General features: G+C 32.8%; 1 protein-coding gene across 2 annotated transcripts in view; it reads left to right on the plus strand.

Annotated features, from left to right (window-relative positions):
* LOC142328089 (uncharacterized) overlaps window positions 1-25274 on the plus strand; it is an 87299-nt gene that overhangs the window by 54045 nt on the left and 7980 nt on the right. For both annotated transcript variants that reach the window (XR_012757184.1, XM_075371578.1), the window contains exons 5-8: window positions 48-198; window positions 877-1006; window positions 8276-8423; window positions 18866-19054. Coding sequence is in view for 1 of the 2 variants with exons in the window: in XM_075371578.1 (XP_075227693.1) it covers window positions 48-198; window positions 877-1006; window positions 8276-8423; window positions 18866-19054 (618 nt within the window). In the remaining variant the exon portion in view is untranslated. The remainder of the gene's footprint in view (window positions 1-47; window positions 199-876; window positions 1007-8275; window positions 8424-18865; window positions 19055-25274) is intronic.

Below are 25274 nucleotides of genomic sequence, written 5' to 3' on the forward strand. Positions count from 1 at the left end.
TTTTTTCATGTTTGAAATATATTTATGTAATTATTGAATTTTTTCAGACAAAATGCTTGGAAGAACTGGAAGCTCGTAATACAACATTAAATGAGCACTATATGCCTATATTGAGTCGTGCATTACGTTTGTCATCACAGCTGGTTGTATTAAAATTAGAAAATTGTAATCTTAGTGGTCGTCCTGTTGTGATTTTGGGTATGATTTATATAATATTTATTCATTAATAACTTATTTTTTTATTTATTTATAAATTATTCCCCTTACATAGATAAGACAATTAATATAATGAAAGGCAAAGAAGAATGCATTATATTATTACTTAATAATATTAATATTATTAGTTATTTATCACAGTCTTTCTTATGGTTGTGATCTGTGAAGCACTTGTGATACAATAGGCACCATTCAGAGTTGTTCTTTTTCTTTCTGATAATTAATAGTTAGTTGTGTTTTCTGATATTCACTTTACATCTAGTTCTAGGGTAGAGTAAAAATTCCATTTGTTAAGATAAATGTCACCTTTATTTTAGTGGACCTTCCATGCAGATTTGCTGTAGTACATTCAGCTGAATGAAGAAGACAACAGGAAACTTCTTCATTCTTGATTCTTCGTAGTAAGCTTGGCATGGAATGGCTGTTATTCTTGAAAGTGTCTACTTCATTTACAAGGGTGACTTTTGATTTGTATTAGATTGTTTACAAATTCTACTGTTAAGGTTCTGCAAAATAATTTAAAGATTTTTTTCTAATGTTTGGCATACTTAGGTCATTATTATTATTATTATTATTATTATTATTATTATTGTTATTATTATTATTATTGTATAATTTACTTGTTATAAATTCATTAACATAATTTTATTTTTTTTTCAGCTGCTGCATTAAGGTTAAATACAGGTTTAAAGGAACTTTATTTAGCTGAAAATTGTCTTGGTGTTAATGATGCCAGCCAACTTGGAGCTATGTTAAAATGCAATACTACCTTACAGTTACTTGATATAAGGTAAACATACATTTATTTTTATATTACTATTTAATTAATATGGTTAATGTTAAGAATGATTATACATATTTAAAATATATACACAGTAGAACTCTATTAAAACAGCATCCTGTTTGATGTAACCCTCTCTGAAAGATAGATTTTCCCAGCAGTTTTATGTCAATCTAAGCAAAATTATTTATGTGTGTTATTATGTGGCCTTTTAATGGTTACAAAATTTTTATTAAGTGACACTGAATTAAATTTTCCAGTCTGTAAAATTACTTTTTGTCAAATTTCACATTAAATCTTAAGTAGTAATTTATCTTTTGTTCTTATTTTATATCTTTTTAATAATGTTTTGAAGAATATATGACCATCAAATACAAATTAATTTCTAGTTATTTGTAAAAACTGTAAGCTTATAGTTTTCAACTTTGTGTTAGAGAGTTTTTTTCCCTCTCTATTTAAACGTTAATATAATAGCAAAATGAACATAATATTATCTAAACTGTACGTTTTTAAATTTTATAATGCATTGATTTAAGAACTATTTGATGATAAATCTTGCTAAGTTTGCTAGAAGTAAATAATCATCATACCATAATTTTTTTATGAATATCAGTATCTCGCTTATTAAAAATAAAGGTTGTTAATGTATTCATTAATAAAAAAAGTTTGTTATCTTTCCCTCATGTTATATCTTTATTTCCTTCTACATCTTCCTTTAACTTTTTAGTGAAATTGTCCTACACTTTCTCTTTCTCTTTGCGTATTCTACACTCCCTGTTCTTGTTTTCATTTATGCTTTTCTTTTTTACCTCCTCTCCATCATTTACAACATGCTTTACCCTTACCATCTATCGTATCTTTTCCCTTATGCCTTTATTGTATTCTTGTTCGACCAATCGCTTCGTTTTACCTTCTGGTTGATCCTTCCAAAAGTTCTCCCACATGTTTTTTTTCTGCTACCACCTCAAAAGCTGTCTTGAACTATGCCCATTCTACCTCAACCTCTTTGCCCGTAGCCATTGGTAATCTTACCCCTAATATTCCTTTACGTTTCTGTTTAACCTCTTCCTTCTTCAGCTTCAGAATTTTTATTGTCTTTACCGACTTATCTGTTCTTGTTTTCACTGGTCTTATTATGAAGTCATCCACCAGTGGAACAATTGGGATGACTTTCACATCCTTTAATTTATCTCCCTGTAATTTATAACTCTTTATCTGTATTATGTAGTATAGTATTCTCTCTGTTTGGAATCCCAGCTATACCTGGCAATTACATGACTTTTTCTCTTCTTAAATTGGCTGTTCCCCAGTCTGAGCCCATTCCATTGGCATGAATCCAATTGGTCCATTCCCTCTATATTTACGTCCCTCCATCCAAAAGTACCTAGTACTTACTCCTCATATCCATTCCTATCTCTTTCCATCTGTGCATTAAAATCTCCCATCATGACAGTGCATTTGTTAACATTCAATTCCCATAACTCTTCAAATTCATCTTTTTCTTCTTTAAAACTGCCTACTTGTTGTGGATATATATGCAACATGTATAACGCTTCTGTTTCATTTCTAATTATTATTATTACATAATCTAAAAAGGGGCAACCCTTTCTTGCTAACCTGTAATTTCCCTTCCAGTAGAGTTTATAGCCTGTTCTCAGTTCCCGCTCTCTTCCATTTTGTCTTACCAAGTCCAAAAATATCTTTGTTCCTCTCCTCCATCATCCTTAACAATCATCTGCTTTCCCATTTAAGCCAAGTATATTCAATGTTCCAATTCTTAAATTTATGACTTTCCAGTTTTTATCCTTATTTCTGATCCTCTCAGGCTTAGTTTAATTTTTGAAAGCAATTTTCTTTTCACTACCAACTTGCTAGAACTGATGTAAGTGCTGTATGGAGTACTTCTTTTTCTGGTCCATACCCGTTACATGGTATATTCCCCGATGTTAGAGAGTTGCGAGCTATTAGCTGGGTATCCCCCAATCAGCATACCACTCAGTTCCTTTCAGGACATGGTGCATTTAGGGACAAATTGGCTAAGTTTAGGTTGGTTGATTCCGGCTTCTGTCCGGACTGTAGGGTCGATGAAACTGTGGACCATGTCCTCTACATATGTCCCCGGTACGAAGCTGAACGTACCAGAGTTAGTAGGGAACTCGAGAGAGTAAACTCTGTTTTGGATCTACGAGTCAACTGGAGGACTCGTAGTGAGTGGAAAATAGTTGCTGGCTTCCTTCGCTTCCTCGCCCTGAGCAGGACCGCCGAAGGAATTTAATAGGTGTTAGGAACCTGGGTGGCTAGGGACCGCCTGGGCAGTTGACTGGCCGAAGGTAGGCGCTTAGACAGCGTGCCTCGGTTAGATGTATTTGTGGTATGCATTAAATCAGGCTGTCGGCGGAGTTGCGGCCGTTGTCGGTGGGCCGGACTATTCTTGCCTGGCGGGTGTGGTTGCGCTCCGACGAGGGCATTTTGAGCAAAATCACTGTCGGCGGGGCTTCTCTGGGTGCTGCTCAGGTGGTACGTAGGGGAGTCTCGGCGGCAATTGCGAAAGATGGTGAATGTCACGCGGGACTCAGCGATGGCGCTGTACGGGAGTAGGCGTTTATTCACCTCTCCCGGGCAGACCGGAACGGAGTCAGATTGAAACTAATTAGAGTATTAAGCGGGGTTCTTAAGGGAACTAGGTCTAAATTTCGATGTACAAACTTTAGTGGGAAGTTTATTAAAGAGGTTGTTAGTGCGGATCTGAGACATTCAGAAAGTGGCTCTTATAGTAGGATCTAGGCGCGGGGTCTTCTTTCCGCGGTTAGGTTTCCTAGCTTAGTTCTTGAGGGCGACGTGGTAGCTGCAGGTGTCCGTTGTCTTCATTCTGAAGGCATAAACACGTAAAACTATCTCGGGGGGAACTTTACCGATGTAGATGTCCCTAGGGGCATCTACATCGGTGGCATCTCTGCGGGGCCTGGACTGAAAGCTGTGTGGCACAATCAGTTTGAGGGCGAGAAGATGTCCTCCGTTAAAGCCACTACTGGCTAGGAACGGAGGGGGTGGTGTAGCGACCAGACACGCTACGAGGTGGGATCTTCTCCTTCTCCCCTCGGGGGGGAATCGAGATGGTCCATACCCGTTAACCTGTTTTGCTTGGGAGACCCTATGTAGCAAGTAACCACCAGCATAGTCTCAGGATCATTGGGACACTCAAATGCCCACCATGTCAAGGTCCTGTACTCCCTAGGTGATGAAATCAAAATGTAATACTTTTCAATTCAGTACATTTTAACTTTTGACCAAATTAAAACAAATATCTAAAATTTACCGGCCCTTAATTATAAATATTAATGCTCTTCTTTAAAAGTAATAGTTTTTAGTATTCTTTTTAAAAATATGTTTTACTATTTTTAAATTTAATGTATTTTTACTTTTTTGTTTTTATGTAATCTGACTGAGAAAACTGTAATTTTTTTATTTGATTGTAAATAAAAAAATGGTTTCATGGGGTGCTTAGCCAGGTTCAGGACAGTTATATATAGAATAAAATTTTTTAAATCCATGGTATTTTTTGATTAGGTCCCATTTATACTTTAGTATTGTTTGTGATTTCCCTAAACGAATTTGGTATTAAGAACAAAAAAAAAATCTGGATAGCAAAATTATAAATAATTTTTATTGGAAACATTTCTTAAAACTCTGATTTTAACTTTCCATTTTCATAGTGGCAGATTCACTGATGAATGCTGAGTAATTCAATTATTTAAAGAAAACAGTAGTTAGTTAATTTGTTTATTATTTTTAGCTAGGCAGTAAACTTTTATCACAGGCTGGTATGGAGATTCCTCACTTCAATTTCTTTTCATGCATATTTTTGAATATACAATATGCTACTTTCTAATAATGTTTATTTTATCCATAATGGAGAAAGATTATTTAAAGCTTAAATGTTATTTTCAAGAGATGTGAGATGTAGGTATCACATTCTGCGGCTTAACTCTGCGATTGTTAAGTGTTAATCTCACTAACATTTAGTCCACCATTAAAACTGAACTGCTTTTCCCTGGTTAGGATTTATTCTGGGTTTTATAATACAATCCCTGTTTGGTCAGTGTGTATGTAATATATTCATTTTATTCCAAAGATTTGGTCTATTGGAAGAAAGTCTTTCACTATGTCCACATTAAATTATTTATTTTTCTGATTGCCAAAATATAAAATTTACATAGAATCCCTGTGTAATTATTTATATAGCATTTATGATATAATTGAGTGAACGTGCGCGCTAGTACTTTTTTTCAGTACTTTTGTTTAGAGGTAGTATTTATCTTTGCTATAGTTGCTTTTTGTTGATTTATTCTTTTGCAACTTCACTACCATAATTTTTCAGTTTGTTTTATTGTGTAGTATAAGTTAATAATTGAAAATTACATTAGTGCATTTAAATATTTGTTTTGTAACTTAATGAATTATGTGTTATTACATTAACAAAAGAATGATGCATTAGTACTAAGGTAAGTACATTCTTATTATCTTGGTCATTTTATGTAATAGATGTAAATAAAATCAAGAGTAAAAAAACTGTTGTCATCAAAACTAATTTCTCCATAAAATCATTTAAATTTTTTTCTGAACTTAGTTCTATGAAAGTTATTTTTTTAGGAAGTAAAATAATCATGTTAACAAAAGTATCATTCTTTTCTGTACAGTTGTCTGTTTAATTTAATGTATAATATATTGTGTGATGTTTAATTGCCTGTTGTTACATTTGTTAAAAGTTTTACTATAATTTGTTTGGCTTTTTAGAAACTTGACATTTATCATATCTAGTGATTAGATTTATTTTCATTCTGATGCAAGTAATTTTTATGCTACATAAAATAACCTGAACTTACTCTCCTCTTTTGATTATTTCTGCGGATACTGTTGTTCTATTATAAAATAAACATAAGGTTTTTCAGGTCACTTTATTTTCTTTTCAATGATGTCAATAATATGAAAAGAATATCACAATTTTTGGTACTTATGTATTAACGCCACCACAGCTACAGCTTTATTTAAAAACAAAGTAGTCAATCGGATTTCGGTGGAAAATGAACAGTCTCTTTATTAATTTTAATAAATGATTATTTATATTTATTTATTTTATAAATATAATTTAACCAAACTTAACCTACCCTCGCTTCGCTCGCTAGCCTTGACTAATTAACACCGTAATTTTTTGAGTATTTATTTAATAAATTCAGTAATTATTGCAATTATTTATTATTTAAATAATAAAAACACTCCTGTTAATTAGTCGAGCGAAGCGAGCGTAGGTTAAGTTTGGTTAAATTATATTTATAAAATAAATAAATATAAATAACCATTTATTAAAATTAATAATGAGACTGTTTTGAATCTATGTTAAACTCTATATCGGCCCATTTTCCACCGATATCCGATTGATTACTTTGTTTTTAAATAAAGCTGTAGCTGTGGTGGTGTTAATACGTAAGTACCCAATTTTTTCTTGTAAAAAATTACACTTTATTAATATAACATTTTTACAATATTAAAATATATTATTTATTTTTTTAATGACAAATATAGCAGTATGACTTTTCTTGACCTCTTCTCTCATACAATGTAAAATTAAAATATTTTAAAGTGTGTATATATTTTATTTTACTTTAGTTTATTACTTAAACCATTTACTTAGGTCATGTGCATATGTATGTGTTTTAAATTTATATTTTAAATTTCACATATAACAAACGCATTGTATTCCTTTAAAGACATTCTCACAGTAAAGGTACAGATCATATATGGGACTGCTCAACAAATCTTGTACGTTTAAGATTTGCTTCTAAAGATTTTCTTATACTCTGTTGATATCTTGCAAGTAGCTTGAATAAATTTACTTTTCAAGTGTCTTCATAGAAAGAGGTCACAGATAGATAGAATGCATGATGGCATCAATCAAGGAATGCTACCCATATGAAAAATGAATCTGTTTGAATAAATGTATTCATAGAGTATTCATACCATTTATGGAAGTATGTGCAAAGTATATATGAAGTCCTATAATCAGTTTACTTATGTTTGGCTATACGGTTAGTAAGAAATGTTTGAATTCTATGTACTATTGTTTTCAATTAATTTTCTTAGCAAAAAATAATGGGTCTGTTATTTTTACAAATAAAAGTGTGCATCACACAATCATTTGTTCATGATGGAAGTCGTTAATGGACTGATTGTTTTCATTCAATCAGTATCAATAATTTTGCTTATTTACAAAACCATTTAACTGAAAATGTGCCTCATCAGACCTCTTTCAGTGATCAATAGATTCTACATTTTCATGTATTTAAGACAAAAATTCTCAAAGTTTACTCCAGTGTTATGAGGTTTTAATTTTTTAAATTTTGTAATGACAATCTAAATCTTGGTGTTGTAAAAATCTTTGTACTCTAACTTTGAAAACTTTAAGTGCATCTAATACCATAAAACTGAATGACTTGGATCATTATCTCAAATATTCATTATCTCAAATCTAGTGACCCATGTTTCCATGGCATAACCACTAGGCATGGAATCATGGGACCTAACATTAAATTGCATTAAAAATAAATCCTCCTACAAGTCTTATAATTGTCCTTATTTCTGTAAAATGCTTTAATAATAAAAGCATGCTGTGGAAGGTGACTAACTGGATAACTTTTAATAAATGGTGTAGATTGAGCATTATGAAGAAAGGTAGCAGCTCCTCTGTAATTATACATAGCCCATTTTGCAATCCATTTTCCCTGCCAAACCATTTGACACAGCATTATTATATTTCTATATGTTTCTGGTGGGTTTATTTATTTATGTATGTAAAGTATTAAATTGCAATGGAGATGTATTTTACATTTTCAAGTGTATAAATAGCCCACTGGGGGCTGGTCTAGTGATTAACTCATCACAAATCAGTTGTTTAACAGCTGATTTTTGAAGTCAAAGATTCTGAAGTTCAAATTATAGTAAAAGTTAGTTGCTTTTGTACAGATTTTAGTACTAGACAGTGGATACCAGTGTAATTTGGTGGTTGGGGCTCACAATTAACCACACATCTCAGGAATGAATCAGCCTGAGTCTGTACAAGACTATACCTCATTTACATGTCATACATATCATCCTCATCTCATTGGGTTATGGGGAAGAAGTTGTTTATTGTTCACTAGTTGAGCAGATTCCAACGTATTAGGAAAATAAAAAATGTATATATTTATAAATTAGATGAAATGCAACATTTATTTATTGTTACAGTAATAACAATGTACAAGACGATGGTATGAAACATATGACTGATGGTCTTCATGAACAAAGTACACAATCTGAGACTGGATTAGGAGTTTTGGTGGTATGGAACAATCATCTCACATTAAATTCCTCTCCATACATTTCACGAATATTGGTAATTCCTGTTATATTCTACTTAGCATAATCGGGTGACACATGGTTCCTGGGTTTTGTGTTGGCAAAAAAAGAAAATAAAATAAAATTTCATGTGTAAGGTGAATAACCTTTTTCCATATACTGTCAAGTCAGGCTCAAACCATCCAATCTTGTGTTATGGTGTTGCTGACTCATCTGATATATTGTTGGGCAGTTTTTGTAACATTATAATAGCTCTTTTATTATCTATATGATATTTTGCTAATATGCATATAGAGCTGTAAAGGATTGCAACTGCATAAGCTACAAACCTGCAAGCATAACCTTGTTGACTTTAGGTATATTTACTAGTAAAATGTTGATATAACTTGGATTATTACTTACATGATCAGTTAGTTCGTACTTCAGATAACATTTTTTTTATTATAATGATGTAACTGTGCTTGAATTGATTCCAGCATACAGGTTCTCTTTAAGAAAAAAATGTTTTCCTTTTCTGTTGAATAATAATTCCTTTAAAATTTTTTTCTTAATCATCGTTGTCGGTCTTTTTCCAAAAGTAATTTTTGTTTTACTTTTTTTTACTCACAGACCTATTAAAGGTGTGATAATAAGAAGGCATGATCAGGCATGAAAAATAAAAAATGATGGCGTTTTCTTTTAAAAAACTTTTCGCTGGTATGGTTGGAACGATATAATGGTGTTAAAATTGAAGCTATATTAAGGTGTCATGTTAAATATGAGACTAAATGTTAAAACTCATTTGGAAATTTAGTTTTTGTAATCTTGGCTTCTCTGAGCAAACATCCTTTCTTTAAATGTAAGTTTTACCTTTACACTTGCACTGTTGTTACAAATTTCTGGGAAATGTCAGTGACCATTACACATTAAGAAATAAATCAATAAATAAATTCATAAAACATAAATATTTGATCAATTATATTGTAATAATATAATAACAGTAAATGTGAAATTACTTTTCACAATCTATATAAATAAGTAAGATTAAAGAAATGTTAAGTTTAGTAAAATTGAGTTTTTCTAATAGTTTTAATTTTAGTTTTTATAATATTTTTTTTGCTTATCCCGCCATAAGCTCATAATAAATGATTTAATACAGTGATGAAAGTTGTTATAGTTATTTTTTAACATTTCTGAATGATGATATTCAGTTTTTCATTTGTAACAAAGGAAAGTGAGAATATTAGAGTTATAAATTACTCTTCCACAAGGTTACTAGTCATTAAAGGTTCAGCAGTTGACAACAGAAGTTGTTGTGCATAATTGCTTGATACACAACATGTGGCTTGGGAAAGATATATGCTGTATACAAAGTAATCATAATATTTTTGTTGTTCTTGTTTAATATTTATTGTTATTTAATATCAGTTATTCAGTCAAATATATTGAGGATTATCATCATTAGGGTCACTTGACAACTGTATAATTCTTATTTGCAAATAAATTCAATTAATGTAATTTTGATGGGCACCAGTAATACTGATAAGTTTGCAGAAAGGAAAATATATATGAAAATATTTTTATTATGATGATGTTCAGTGTTTTCTGAATTTGTGAAAACAATTATAATGGGTAGATAGCAAAAAATAATAATCTCCGTAAGATTACACAAAGCTGAAGTGTAGTTATGGTTGTAAGACTGAAGTAATTATGAACAATCATAGAATTAAGTAGTCCTTGTAAATTCATGTCTTTCTCTATGTAATCTTTTAATATATCTAATTTCTGTCAAGTTTATTTTTGTTTAATGTCGTAGTTTGACAGATGTAAGTAATAATGTGGTTTTTATTATTATAATATTAAGAACAGTTCTAAATTTGTATAAGTAGGAAATCATTCAGAATAATGTGGAATTTTATCTGTTCAGCAACCTCTGATACAAGTGGTCATTCTAGTTGCATATAAAAATGCTCAAGTTAGAAAAAAACATCATGTTCATAAGTTAATGTATATTTTACTGAAGGATACAGACAGATTTAGTCTGGATTAATGATTCACTGGTGCATTTTGATTCTATCTGCTTCATAATTAAACAATATTAACAATAAAAATAACATTAAAATACTGTTGTCACCATGTAACAATTCTTAAGAGACAAAATAATGTAATTTTATGATAAAAATTATATAAGAGTAATACTTTTTTTATTACAAAATTCTACGCCAAGTTTAACAAATCATTTTGATAATTAATTATTTCTCATTCATTATTTTTATGGTTGTTGTGATGCTCAGTAATAAAAAAGTAGCAGTTTTTGCACTATAAGCACTTAACTCTTAAGTAAAATTTGAAAGAACAAAGTGGGAGCTTATAGCTGCTGAACTTGTATAAATCATTTTTAGGCAACATTTACAAGCAAACTAAAATGTTTTCATTAAAAAATGTTGATTATTCAGTTCGACTTGTAAAATTAATGTTAATGCATTAATATTTACTCTTCTAGCAGGATCAGTTCATTAAATTAATCTCACATAATAGTGAATCTATTAAGCTAACTTTACTGTTGAACATATATAATTTGATTTAAAATGAATGAATAATTAATTGATGGTTTCTGAGAAATTTAGTTTCTGTAATATTAAACTTAAGTAATAGTAAAATTAAAAAATTTAGAGTAAAATTAAAAAGATCATAAGCTACAAGTATAACCACGTACATAAATAAAAAATTTATAAAATATGTGATATTTGACACATATTTGTGATGAATTGGTTTGCACAAATTGTGGTGGCTATTGAATACTGAAAGTAATGTGGTCCAAATGCATTTAGTTAGGCCTTTATTTTCATATTCTGCTATCTTTTTTTTCTGCTCCCTGGGTTGGTTCAACATTCAAGTATAACAACCCAGGGGAGTGTCTTTCGACTATAATAGGCCTCCCACCCACTGGCTGTATGCCAGCACAGCAGGTCGGCCTGCCGGTTCTGGATCTTTTTCAGGATAGGGGTAAATCTGGTCTTGGCTATGCATATACCACTGTATTTTTTGGAGAGATCCACTCTAGCTGTACTTTTATTTTAACCTCCTCCCATCACAGACATTCATAAAACGTGTGGAACAATGAGTCCACAGAAGCACAGTAAATACATTCTGGGAATTCTCTTCTCTTAAATCTGTACAAGTACTCACCTAACTCACTGTGGCTGGAGAGGAATTGAGAGACAGTATCCCACACCCCTGTGTACCCTCCCACAGCCACGGCCCCAGCTTCAGTAGTATCTGGCAGGTTGAAGCCCCAGTTCTGGATGTTGTACAGTGTTCTTGACACTCTAGTTTAAGTAGGGCGCCTGCTTCTTCTTTTGGCATGCCTTGATATCTTCTGGTCCTTCGTATTGCTAGTAGTCAGATCAGTAGTAAGCTCCAATCCAAGCTGGGACCACATATAAGATCACCGATGTGGCTGCCGACAGTTGTAATCTCCTCTTATTCACTTTTGGGCCCCATTTATTTCCCATCAGACTTCTCAACGTGTGTGTGACTCTTTCAGACTTATTTACAATCTCTTGTAAGTGCTGGTTGAAGTTGTTAGACTGTGAAAACCAAACCCTCCAGGTATTTTACTTGGGCTTGTCTCCACCTGAAAACAATTTATTTGTTTAAAATTACCATTTAAAACCATTTATTTATTTATTTTTCCAATATTACATCTTCCTGTGATTGCCACCATTTGCATTTTTTCTGGTGCTAATTTGGTTTGAAGCCAATTGCTTATGCGATCAACTGCTTGATTGGCACTTGTTGTCATATCACTTCTTCCTCTAAGTGTTCAGCTGTTAGCAACACAATCATCTGCGTCGGTGACTAAAGACACTTCCTCTCCAAATTCCACCTTCAACACGCCATCAAATATTATATTCCATAACAAAGGGCTTAGTGCTGAACCCTGGCGAACTCCTCCTTGCATGTGAAATATAATATCCCCTCTTCTGTAGCCATCAATAACTGTTGGTCCGTAGGTAATCTCTAATCATGGTTTGTTAAGTATGGGCTTGTATGATGTTTCTCACACTCCATAACTGTCTATCCAAAAGCCTCCATAACTGTCTCCTACAGAATGCTATTAAAAGCATTACGGATGTCCAGGAGAACCATCAGGGGGGATCCTTCTGGTCATCCGGGTGCCTGCCCTGCATTCCTCAATCCATCTTTTCATCCTGTAGAGTTGGTCCACCATAGATTTGTCACGTTGAAATCCAAATTGGGACTGCAAGAGCCCTCCTGATTCATCTAACTCCAATGTGATTCTCTCAGTTAAGAGTCTTACATAGACCTTACCCAGTGTCGGAAACAAACATATTGGCTGAAAGAATCAGGTCCCATCCAGATGTTTCACCTTGGGGATTAACAAAAGTCTACCCCTTTTCCATGTTGATAGAAATTGGCATACCCCCAGTGCCTTGCTTATCCTCTAAAACAAGCTAGGAGCATCTACTCATCAGTCCTTTCAGCAGTCTACCAAAAACCCCATCTGGGCTCGGGTTTTCTAACTACTGGTCCTCAAAACTGCCCATTTAATCTCATTGATCCTGAATTGTTTTTGTTCATTACATACAATATCCGTCTGTTCTGTTACTTTAGTTTTGAAGAGATCTACTGCTTGTATAGCTTGCTCCCTGGATAACCAGGAGGGAAGGGCGCACTGAACTTCTTCATCAACACCTGATACGCCCTTCCCCAGGGATCATCATCTAATTTGGCTACAAGTTTCTTCCAGGCCTCCTGTTTTGAATTCTTGATCGTAGCAAAATATGCCTTACGTGTGTTTCTATATAAAATTTCTGCTCTATCTGCCACATCCAGATGATCATGCCCCACGTTTGCTGTAGTTGACATCTGGCCTTCATAGTAGCCACACGCAGCTCTGCAATCTCTCACATCCACCAGTAAATCCTTTTCATGACTTGTGGTGTCTGTGGTTTGAGACGCTCATTCTCGTCCACTAGGGCATGTAAAAAATTAACTGGATTCCACTCCTGTTTCGCCACTGAATCCGCAAAACTTTGGGTTTTGGTCACATTTGGTTTTCATCTACAGTTATTGATCTAAAGTGTCAAAATCTCAAACTGAATACTGTACAGGATCCCCAAGTGATCGCTCAGAAAATCTTCCTCTAGCACCTTCCAGAATTTTACTCTGGGTGAGATCACCTCCAGGACTGCCGGAGGATCAATCGCTGCACCAGCACCGCAACCAATGAACATCCAAACTCCCATATTGTTCAGTACTAGTATATCCATCAACCCTAACATAGTCACCAATCTATACCTGCGACAGGTCGATCTTGTACCACCCTGTTCTATTGATTCGGAGTTAAAATCTCCCATAAGTATTATAGGTTTTGTCAACGTTCTCATTTTTATTGTAAAATAAGAAAAAATTTTAATAACGACATTAGATCAAAGTTAACAACAAATTTAAAATAAACTAGAATCTATTTAAAATATAAGTTATAAAACTGTGAAGTATAAAATGTTGACTTTCAAGAGTCATTTTATGTTTGGTCAGCTTCCACAGCCTAAAATGGTGTAAATTAACTCTTCCTAATCATGAAGAAATTCATCAAATCTTTCAATGCTACAATTCAGGAACATATAGCAACTTACAAACATGCATTGGTTTAGGGTGACTGCAACGAAGCCCCTTCCAATTTCTACCTTCCCAACTGCCCAGCTATTAGTTACGTTTATTATTGCAGCATCTTCTGCATCTGCTAGCCATTTTCCTGATGAAACTATCCTCTTGTTTGGTTCAGCAATAATTAGAAAGTCGACCACCATGTCTAATGCAGCCTGCCAAATGTCATGGGTAACCACCCATCTGTTTACATTAATTTGGAGAAAACTCATGATTTATGAAACTGACAGTCATGGCCTCCACTCTGAAGTCCAACTCTTCTGCAGTCTAAACATTTCTCTGCACATCATTTTTCCTAGTATAGGCTCTACACAGCAAGAGTGCCTCCCCACTTTAATTCTCTGTTTGTTTTCCAGCACCTTAGCTCCTCTTATAGACATCATCAGTGTGGCCTTCTGTTTCTCACCAAAGGCTGGTCTTAATGCATACACTTTAACTGGAATATCTGGCCCCACTTTTTTACCAACTGCAGCCTGAACCTCTTCTATAGTGATATTCATGTCAAGATCCATCACATGGAATGAAATCATTCTAGTGTTATGGGGCCCTTCTCTAACCACTGCATTCTCCACTTTCGTTCCTGTACGTTTAATCATATCCTCACGCTTTTGAGGTGAATCAATCACTCAGATCTCCATAGTATCCGTCACCCTTGCTCTCTTTATGGACAGAATATTCTATGCTAACTCTTTGCCAAAACCATTCTTGACTTGTTTTAATAGGTCAGCGTACGTTGTCCATGGTTTCCTAATTGTCACAGTTGATGTGGCCAACCTTGAGGAATTCTTTTCTTGGGTTCTCCCTCAATGAGATCGAGAAACTTTAAAATAAGTATACTGATCTTAAGGCTGATTTTAATGAAGTAGTGTCAACTTTAAGTTGTGTTTAAATTTAGTTGTGATTAATGTATGAAATTCATCTACGTATTTAGGCAAAAACTATGTTGACAACAAATATAGCAACCACCTGCTTGTCATTAAACAGCCTGTTTAAAACATTCTTGCACTCAAGGAGGGGGAGGAGGGGCATTTGTGTTAGTTTACTTTTTCTATATTATTGAAGAGAAGCACAATGATGAGATAGTGGAAGAGCTGTCTTTTAACAGCTGTCATACAGAAGAGGTCAATGTTGCTGCTATACCTGATTACACTTTAATTTCCTTACCAGTGCAGATGAAGTTCCCATTACAATTAGTAAAGCCATAGAGTCATCTGTTGTATAAAAAATTTTAGCTACTGTCAACCAGATTGAATGTTTTGAAGTTCTAAATATCTGTGATTAACTTTGTTGATGTCATTTGCTAGAAGTGCCTAATTTTTGGCGGAACCATGACAGTTTGTTTCGATTTTTCAGACTATTTTTTACTTTTGGGGGACATTTTTTGAGTCATTCTCTCATTACCATTTCTAGAGCGCAGTTGAATAGTAGTGGTGAGAGCCCATCACCTTGGCACAGTCCTGTTTTGATCTCAAATGGGTTCCGATAGTTCACCTCTGAAATTCACTTTTGACTTGTTTATGAGGATCAGTTTTATCATGTTTATTAATTTGGGATGGGATCTGTGGTGTCTTAGAATTTTAAAAGGGATTCTCTGTGGATGAAGTTACAAGCTTTTTTGAAATCTACAAATGTTATCACCATGTCTCTGTTTCTTTTACTGTTGTAATCCATTATTAGCTTGAGACTCATGATCTGGTTTGGACAGTTCCTCCAGGGTCTGAAACCTTCCTGATATTCTCTTAGTTCTTTCTTGAGTTGTGAACTGATCCTGTTGAGAATCATTCTTGAAAGAATTTTGTATATTGTGTCTAGGAGTGAGATTCCCCTGTAACTGTTAGGGTCTGTTTTGTTGCCTTTTTTGTGTAGCGGATGGATGGAGGCTGTTGTCCAGTGTTCTGGTAGTTCTTTAATCCAGATGTTCATGAAGGGCAATTTTTGCTGATCTTCCTGCATGTTTCCAGATCTCTACAAAAGTCTGATCTTCTCTCACTGCTTTGTAATTCTTCATCTCACCCAGTGCTTGGTAGACTTCTTTTATTGTGGTAGGATTGGTTGATGTTTTCTGGTGATGTTGAAGTTTAGGAGATATGTTCGTACTTCACAATTTAGGAGTTTGTTGAAATATTTAGCCAGGATTTTGGCATTGCCTTTATTGTTATGGATCAGTTTACCATTTTCATTTTTTATTAGTAGGGTTGAAGGTTCATATTTTTGGACCTGATTTTTTAAGGTTTTGTAGTCGTCTCTTGACTGTGTTTTATTGAATTCTTCTTCTATTGACTTTAGTGTGTTTTTATGGTGTTGTCTTTTTATTCTTAGGATTTAGGTGGTTTATTTTCTTTGTTTTACTATATTTTGGAAGGATGTTTCTAATTTTTGGGATTGGTGAAATAGCAATGCTTGGTGTCCTTTCTCCACAGTTTTGTCATATTTACTGTTTCACCATTGATATTTTTTATGAAATTTTATTGTGGTTAAATCTTCTGCGATTTCTTTAAGGTTGTTGACTAGATCTTTTAGATTATCCGTGAAATTTATTTTTTCGGTAATTGTCATTATTGATTAATTGGGCAGGATCCATTTATTTTTACAGTTTTAGGGGCTTGGTTGGTTTTGTTGCTTTCTTTGGATAGTAAATTTAATTTTAATTTTGATTACATAGTGATCTGAACCTGGGTTAACTTCCCGGAGGACATTTACATTTTAGATCTCCTTGTGGTGGTGTTTGTCCATGAATAGATGGCCTAGTTGCCATTCTCCTTTAGTGTAGCCAGGTTTTGAGGTTTCCTCTTGAAACATATGGATTTTGAGATTAGGTTGTGGTTTCTGCAGAGATCTCTGCCAGTTTTTGTTTGTTTTTTTTTGGCAGGCCATTTTTTATGATGTCATGGTATCTTCTTTCTCTTCCTATCTGAGCATGGAAGTCTCCTATCTGAGCATGGAATTGTTTAACATGGTTTTTAGGGATGTCATTTATAGTCAGATCGAGATGATCTCAGAACCTTTCTGTTTTGGAATTTCATTTTATACACTAGTCAACAAAAAAAACTTTATTTTCATGTATTTAGAATCGTACATGCATCACCCACATATTTTTTAGGACACATACGATTTATTTACCAATAAATGCATAATCATTATGAAAAATATATTTAAAAAAAAATATTTATGTGTATTCATCTAAAATTTGTTTAAATCAACTAAATTTATTCAAATACACATAAATTGAAATACATTAATACAATTTTAAAATATCAATTTCTATAAGTTTAAAACATTGGAATTGTCTTACCTTTAATTTTTAAAATATATTAACAAACATTTTCGTTTGTACCATGTTTGATCAGTTTCTCTAAACAAAAACCAAAAATAGTCACTCAACATTCTAGGATCCCATCTTCCTTGGTAACACATGGTCAGAATATCCTGATTGAAACGCTTTCCTTGCTCGTTGCTAATGAGCCCAATTTTTCTGGAAAAAAGTTTAGGTGAGAGTGTAGGGAATGAATCTTCAATGAAATCCTACACCCTAAACATTTATAGTTTTCTAACAGCTTATTTTCAAAAAAATCATTTTTTTCATCTTTTCTGTTGCCAAAAAAACTATCGACTTTGAAGGGCTTCCATGCAGCTAGTTCATATTCGCTAAGTTTATCATCCAAAGTTGAGTACTTAAGCAGTTTCTTGATTTGTGGAACGATAAATATACCATCCTTGAGCTCATCACTCAATTTAGGAATATTTTTTAAATGATTAAATCCTGGTCCATCTTTGTCTAGTGCCTAGTTTTATGTGAAGAGAAATATACAACTTTCTTCAACAACTTCTGTTCACGGTACTTCAGTTTTCTTACCATTTTCTTACAAGTGAATTATATTCATTAAAACTGTACAAGATATTAACATCCGAATCCTGTTTTGCAACATACATTACTTATGCTACTATTTAGAATCTGTCATTGGCATATGACTGTATTATTGAATGTTTTTCGCTCTACACATTGTAATATTTCGACGTACGAGAAAACATACCTGTTATTACAAGACTGCCCAGAAAGGAGTGTAATATTTAGAGTGCATATATGCATGTATGTTTGTTCCACCATAGCAGCTAAACAACTGAACCGATTTCGATGTATGACCTCGTGCTAGAATCCTTATGTTACTGAAAGTGTCATAGGACATATATATATATAAATACAATCCTGATATTATCTATATAATTTACCATTGTCTACAAATTTTAATTGGGCAATTATCTATAACTGCAAGATTCAAGTTCAGTTATAAAATATTGTGCTTCCGATATCTACGAAAAAGAAAAGTTCTATTAATGCTTTTAACATTTGTTTTATATTCAGTTTCTTCCATCCTATCTTGGCATATCAATGACAACATCTTTCCTCATTCATTCAAATTCTGAATGATATACAATTACTGATTGTGGCCTTGCCTTCATAATAATTTTGTCTTTCTATAAAAACCTGTGTTCAAGCCAGTTTTTCTACCTGTATTCTTATTTGTCAGTACCTCAACATTCAATAATTTTGACCAACCAGATTTGAATATTTTTTTAAGAAAGCTTATATAATTAAATAACCTCTGAGCAACCTTGACCTCTCATACAATGATAAAGTAAAATATTATAATGCATCTCTATATATTTTAGTTGATATTTAAACCATTTACTTAAGTTTGTGTTTTATTATTTATATTATTAATTCCAGCTTTTCCAAAAAAAAAAAAAAAAAAAAATAGAAAAAAACAAATTCTATGTAATAAAGTTTGAAATATTTTATTATTACAGGACAATAGTAAAACACTAGAGATTTTAAATATTGGTCAGAATATCTTAAGTAATGATGTTCTGTTTGTAAGTAAAAAAGCTTTACAACAAAACAGAACATTACTTCGATTAGGAATGCAATCTACACATCTTACTTGTGAAGGAGCAATTGCTTTGGCAGAAATAATTGCTGATAATTCTACTATCGAAGTGAGTATCTGTTTTGGTTGAGAATGGCTTACATTTGTTAAATTATAATTTGTTTTTTATGTTTTAAGTTTTGTGAATGATCTAAAATTGGTGGGAAAGTTATGGTTTTATTTTTTTTTAAATGATTTAATTATTGAAATGTAAAAAAAAAAATATTTTTTCTATATCTGTTGTATTAACCTAAAATAAAAAAAAATTAGTTTCTTATTGGTTGTTTTTATTATAATTTTCACTATTTGAAATAAGCACTAAAGGTGTACTTATCAGCAGCATATTTTTTTTAAATTTTTTACATTAATCTTCTCTATACAACTAGTTTGCAACATGCTAGAATAGACTCGTGTAATCTTCATAACCATTGAAAGTACTTTGCAAATGTATAATTTCTCTTTCCAAACATATAGTAATGTATAAAATACTTTGTTTTTAGAAGATTAGATTAGAATTCACTTCTTTAATATAAAACTTTTACATAAATCATATTTTTATGGTATAAATCCTTTTATATTAATATAGATTTTGCTCTTCTATGTAAAATTTGCCTTTTTTTTATTATATCATGATTTATTCATATATCTGAGACCGAATCAAAATTTGATTTTACCATGATACAGTCACTTTACATGATAAACTCAGCCTTTCATGACTGTAGTTTACAGTAGAATATAGTAATAGTAGCTATAAGAGTATTTATTTATTATACAATTTTCAGTGAATGAACAGTTCGTTATTCAATTCGATATTATGTGTGTGAACACTTTTTTCTCAGATTTTGGATTTGGATTAAGTATCGTTAGAGGATTACAAAAATACATGAATAGCTACAATTGGTCATCTAGTTTACCTCAAAATGGTTGGCAAAATAAAAATTTTATAATATTCATTATACAATAATGATGTAAACTATCAAGGGGGTTCAAACACACCAATTTAAGATTTTCTACTAAAATGCATAAAGTATATAAATATCAGTTTTGTAAATTAAGTGTAACATCCCAAAATGGTTGAAAAATTAACTTTTTACTAATTGAAAAAAAAAAAGAATTTGGTACAAAACTGCTGAAACACAAGATGTATAAATTATATTAACTTAGCATATGTAGAAGTTAGAGATAATATCTTTGTTAGAAATGGATTAATAATTGAGAGAACAATAATAATAAGAATGTTCATTCTTGAAAGTCTTACTAGACTTTTCATTGATTTTTTTTTGTCTTCAGTCATTTGACTGGTTTGATGCAGCTCTCAAAGATTCCCTATCTAGTACTAGTCATTTTATTTCGGTATACCCCCTACAACCTACATCCCTAACAATTTGTTTTACATATACCAAATGTTGCCTGCCTACACAATTTTTTCCTTCTACCTGTCCCTCCAATATTAAAGGGACTATTCCAGGATGCCTTAATATGTGGGCAATAAGTCTGTCTCTTCTTTTAGCTATATTTTTCCAAATGCTTCTTTCTTCATCTATTTGACACAACACCTTTTCATTTGTCACTTTATCCACCCATTTGATTTTTAACATTCTCCTATAGCACCACATTTCAAAAGCTTCTAATCTTTTCTTCTCAGATACTCCGATCGTCCAAGTTTCACTTCCATATAAAGCGACCCATCAAACATATACTTTCAAAAATCTTTTCGTAACATTTAAATTAATTTTTGATGTAAACAAATTATATTTCTGACTGAAGGCTCGTTTCACCTGTGCTATTCTGCATTTTATGTCGCTCCTGCTTCATCCATCTTTAGTAATTCTGCTTCCCAAATAACAAAATTCATCTACCTCCATAATCTTTTCTCCTCCTGTTTTCACATTCAGTGGTTCATATTCATTATTTCTACTACATTTCATTACTTTCATTTTGTTTATTTTCATGCTGTAGTTCTTGCGTAGGACTTCATCCATGCCATTCATTGTTTCTTCTAAATCCTTTTTACTCTTAGCTAGAATTACTACATCATCAGAAAATCATAGCATCTTTATCTTTTCACCTTGTACTGTTACTCCAAATCTAAATTGTTCTATGTTCTTCAATTATTATTGTTGCTGTTTGGTTCCTGTAAATGTTAGCAATTGTTCTTCTATGTCTGTATTTGAACCCTAATTTTCTTAAAATGCTGAACATTTTATTCCAGTCTACGTTATCAAATGCCTTTTCTAGGTCTATAAATGCCAAGTATGTTGCTTTGTTTTTCTTTAATCTTCCTTCTACTATTAATCTGTGGCCTAAAATTGCTTCCCTTGTCCCTTTACTTTTCCTGAAACCAAATTTGTCTTCTCCTAACACTTTTTCCACTCTCCTCTCAATTCTTCTGTACAGAATTCTAGTTAAGATTTTTGATGCATGATTAGTTTAGGTAATTGTTCTGTATTCTTCACATTTATCTGCTCCTGCTTTCTTTGGTATCATGACTATAACACTTTTTTTGAAGTCTGACGGAACTTCCTCTTTTTCATAAATATTACACACCAGTTTGTATATTCTATCAATCGCTTCCTCGCCTGCACTGTGCAGTAATTCTACAGGTATTCCGTCTATTCCAGGAGCCTTTTTGCCATTCAAATTGTTTAATGCTCTCTTAAATTCAGATCTCAGTATTGTTTCTCCCATTTCATCCTCTTCAACTTCCTCTAGAACACCATTTTCTAATTTATTTCCTTCGTATAACTCTTCAATATATTCCACCCACCTATTGACTTTACCTTTCATATTATAAATCGCTATGCCATCTTTTTTAACACATTATTGGATTTTAATTTATGTACCCCAAAATTTTCCTTAACTTTACTGTATGCTCCGTCTATTTTACCAGTGTTCATTTCTCTTGCCACTTCTGAACACTTTTCTTTAATCCACTCTTCTTTCGCTAGTTTGCACTTCCTGTTTATAGTATTTCTTAATTGTCGATAGTTCCTTTTACTTTCTTCATCACTAGCATTCTTCTATTTTCTATGTTAATCCATTAGCTGCAATATATCGTCTGAAACCCAAGGTTTTCTACTAGTTCTGTTTGTTCCGCCTAAGTTCGCTTCTGCTGATTTAAGAATTTCCTTTTTAACATTCTCCCATTCTTCTTCTACATTTTCTACCTTATCTTTTTTACTCAGACCTCTTGCAATGTCCTTCTCAAAAATCTTCTTTACCTCCTCTTCCTCAAGCTTCTCTAAATTCCACCGATTCATCTGACACCTTTTCTTCAGGCTTTTAAATCCTAATCTACATTTCATTATCACTAAATTATGGTCGCTATCAATGCCTGCTCCAGGGTAAGTTTTGCAGTCAATGAGTTGATTTCAAAATCTTTGCTTAACCATGATATAATCTATCTGATACCTTGCAGTACCGCCTGGCTTTTTCTATGTGTATATTCTCCTCTTATAATTTTTAAACTGGGTGTTTGCAATTACTAAATTATGCTTCGTACAAAAAGTCGGTTCCCTCTTTCATTCCTTTTGTCCAGCCCGTATTCACCCACTATATTTCCTTCCTTGCCTTTTCCAATGCTTGCATTCCAATCTCCAACTATTATTAAATTTTCATCTCCTTTTATGTGTTTAATTGCTTCATCAATTTCTTCGTATATACACACACTACTTTATCATCATCATGGGCGCGCTTGTCGGCATTTTAGACGTTAACAATCGTTGTTGGTTTAGGTTTTTATTTTATCCTTATTACAATGATTCTATTGCTATGCATTTTGAAATACTCTACTCTCTTCCCTATCTTCTTGTTCATTACGAAACCTTCTCCTGCCTGCCCATTATTTGAAGGTGAGTTAATTATTCTAAAATCACCTGACCAAAAGTCGTTTTCTTCTTCCCACCGAACCTCACTAATTCCTACTACATCTGCATTTATCCTATCCATTTTCCTGTTTAAATTTTCCAACTTACCAACCTTTTTTAAACTTCCACGCTCTGACTTGTAGAATGTTATTTTTTAATTTTCTGGTGACCCCCTTCCTTAGTAGTCCCCACCCGGAGATCCAAACGGCGGACTAGTTTACCTCCAGAATATTTTACCAATGAGGCCACCTCCATCATTGCTATATGAAAATGCAGAGAGCTACATTTTCTTGGAAAAAAACGCAGCTGTAGTTTCCATTGCTTTCAGCTGCGCGCAGTACTCAGAGGACTGAGTGATGTTTATATGGCCATTTAGGTCGTCCTGACCTATGTCCTTAACAACTACTGAAAGAACTGCTGCCCTCTTTCCTTAGTCTGGCTCTCAACAGATACCTCTCCGATATGGTTGCACCTTCGGTCCAGCTACTCTGTATCACTAAGCACTCAAGCCCCCTCACGAACGGCAAGGTCTCATGATTCATAGAGGTAGTTTTCATTGATAACTGATTTTTATTTGAAATGTCAATTTATGAATCAACTAAAGAGTAATAAAAAAAGTTACAGATAATCTCCTTTTACTGATTATGGTATAACAATTAATTAAAAAATTACATATTTACTTTTTCCTATACATTAATATTATAACAAAAAGTTATATTTTTAAATGCTTTAAATTTCAACTGGTTCCTTTGAATTTTTAATTTGTATAAATACCATTATTAATAGATTATTATTTTAAAACTTATTAGACATTACAAGTAACAATCTTTTTCTTAAGTTTTGTAATAACGACTTCAATTTCATTTTCATATAATGATATGGTATTTGTATTTATAATCAGTTTCTATATCTTTGGGCCATACTTGAACATGATCTTTTGTGATTTAGTGAATAATATCTTCTTTAGTATTTCTGGTACTCGTGGGTTATCAAGAAGCCAACATATTTACTACATTCGGTGGCTGCTGGTTCCAATCACTTTATTTTCATCATACAATTTCTTTCACAGATAAAAATAATCAACTTCAGTCACTTATTAAAACTGTCTGTCAGTTTATTTTTATATTGTAATTGCTAAATTCATTATACTTTTAAGTAGTCAGAAAATGGATGTTTGGAGTCTTCCAGTTTCTGAAGAAATGGTATTATGTTTCTCCAAGAGCTTATTTTACCCGCAGTAAGAATCTGTAAAAATTAGCATCACAGAAAGTAATATTTTGGTGATCATATACAATACTGCAGCAATTCATACCATTGCCAGATGAAATTGAATTTGTATATTTAGTATATTAGTTTGATTAGTATATTAAGTTTGAAAACTTGCACTTACCACTGTTGCTGCTCCTCTATTTGCTTACTGCTAGAATGAACACTAATTTCCAATGTATGGTACGTGTCAGTTGTTCAAGCAATCAAAAGTTTTGCTTCAATAGATTTAACAAGAATGATAAATATCTACAACAAGAATGATGGAACACATAATAAAATTTAAATTTAAAGCCAATCTCTGTGGCGGAGTAGTAATGTCTCAGCCATTCATCCGGAGGTCCCTGGTTCAAATCACAGTCAGGCATTTTCACATGCTACAAAATTCCATTCTTATATCCCACGCACAAGCTTCAAGGTTATAAGCTTATGTGGTGATGTCAAGCAAAAAAAAAAAAAAATTATATATACAGTGTTCAACTTCGTTCCATAACTTAATTTAGTCAATAAATAATAGTTAATTGGCCAACACCTACATACTAATTTACAGTAAGTGTTAAAAATTATGTCCATCCACTTCTATGCATGTGTCAACAAGTTTGACCATGTTTCTGGCTACTCTTGTTGGATAGCATTGGTAATGTTTATCTTCAATTCTTGCACGGTATGTGGACTGCTCCTATAAACAATTTCTTTTAAGTAACCCAGTAAAATCCTGCAGCATTTCCATAGTAGAGTGAGCTCTATGACAAGTGGCACTGTCCTGTTGCAACCAGCAGCCATGCTCATCTTCTATATTAAGACTATGAACTGTTGGATAATTTTGTGGTAGACAGCAACATCCACAGTTTTTTTCAAAAAACAAGGATCCTATTATCATCACACCATATTATTATTGCACACCATTTGCCTATTTTTTTGTGGCTGTAGGAGATATTCAGAGAAAATGTGTGGGTTTTCAGTAACCCAGGTCCAGTAGTTGTAACCCACCGGGTTGATCTAGTGGTGAACGCATCTTCTCAAATCAGCTGATTTGGAAGTGGATAGATCCAACGTTCAAATCTTAGTAAAAGCGTTAGTTTTATAAGATTTGAATACTAGATCATGGATACTAGTGTTCTTTGGTGGTTGGATTACAATTAGCGGCACATTTCAGGA

Source organism: Lycorma delicatula, chromosome 7 (genome assembly GCF_047948215.1).
Source record: "Lycorma delicatula isolate Av1 chromosome 7, ASM4794821v1, whole genome shotgun sequence".
Classification (NCBI taxonomy): Eukaryota; Metazoa; Arthropoda; class Insecta; order Hemiptera; family Fulgoridae; genus Lycorma; species Lycorma delicatula.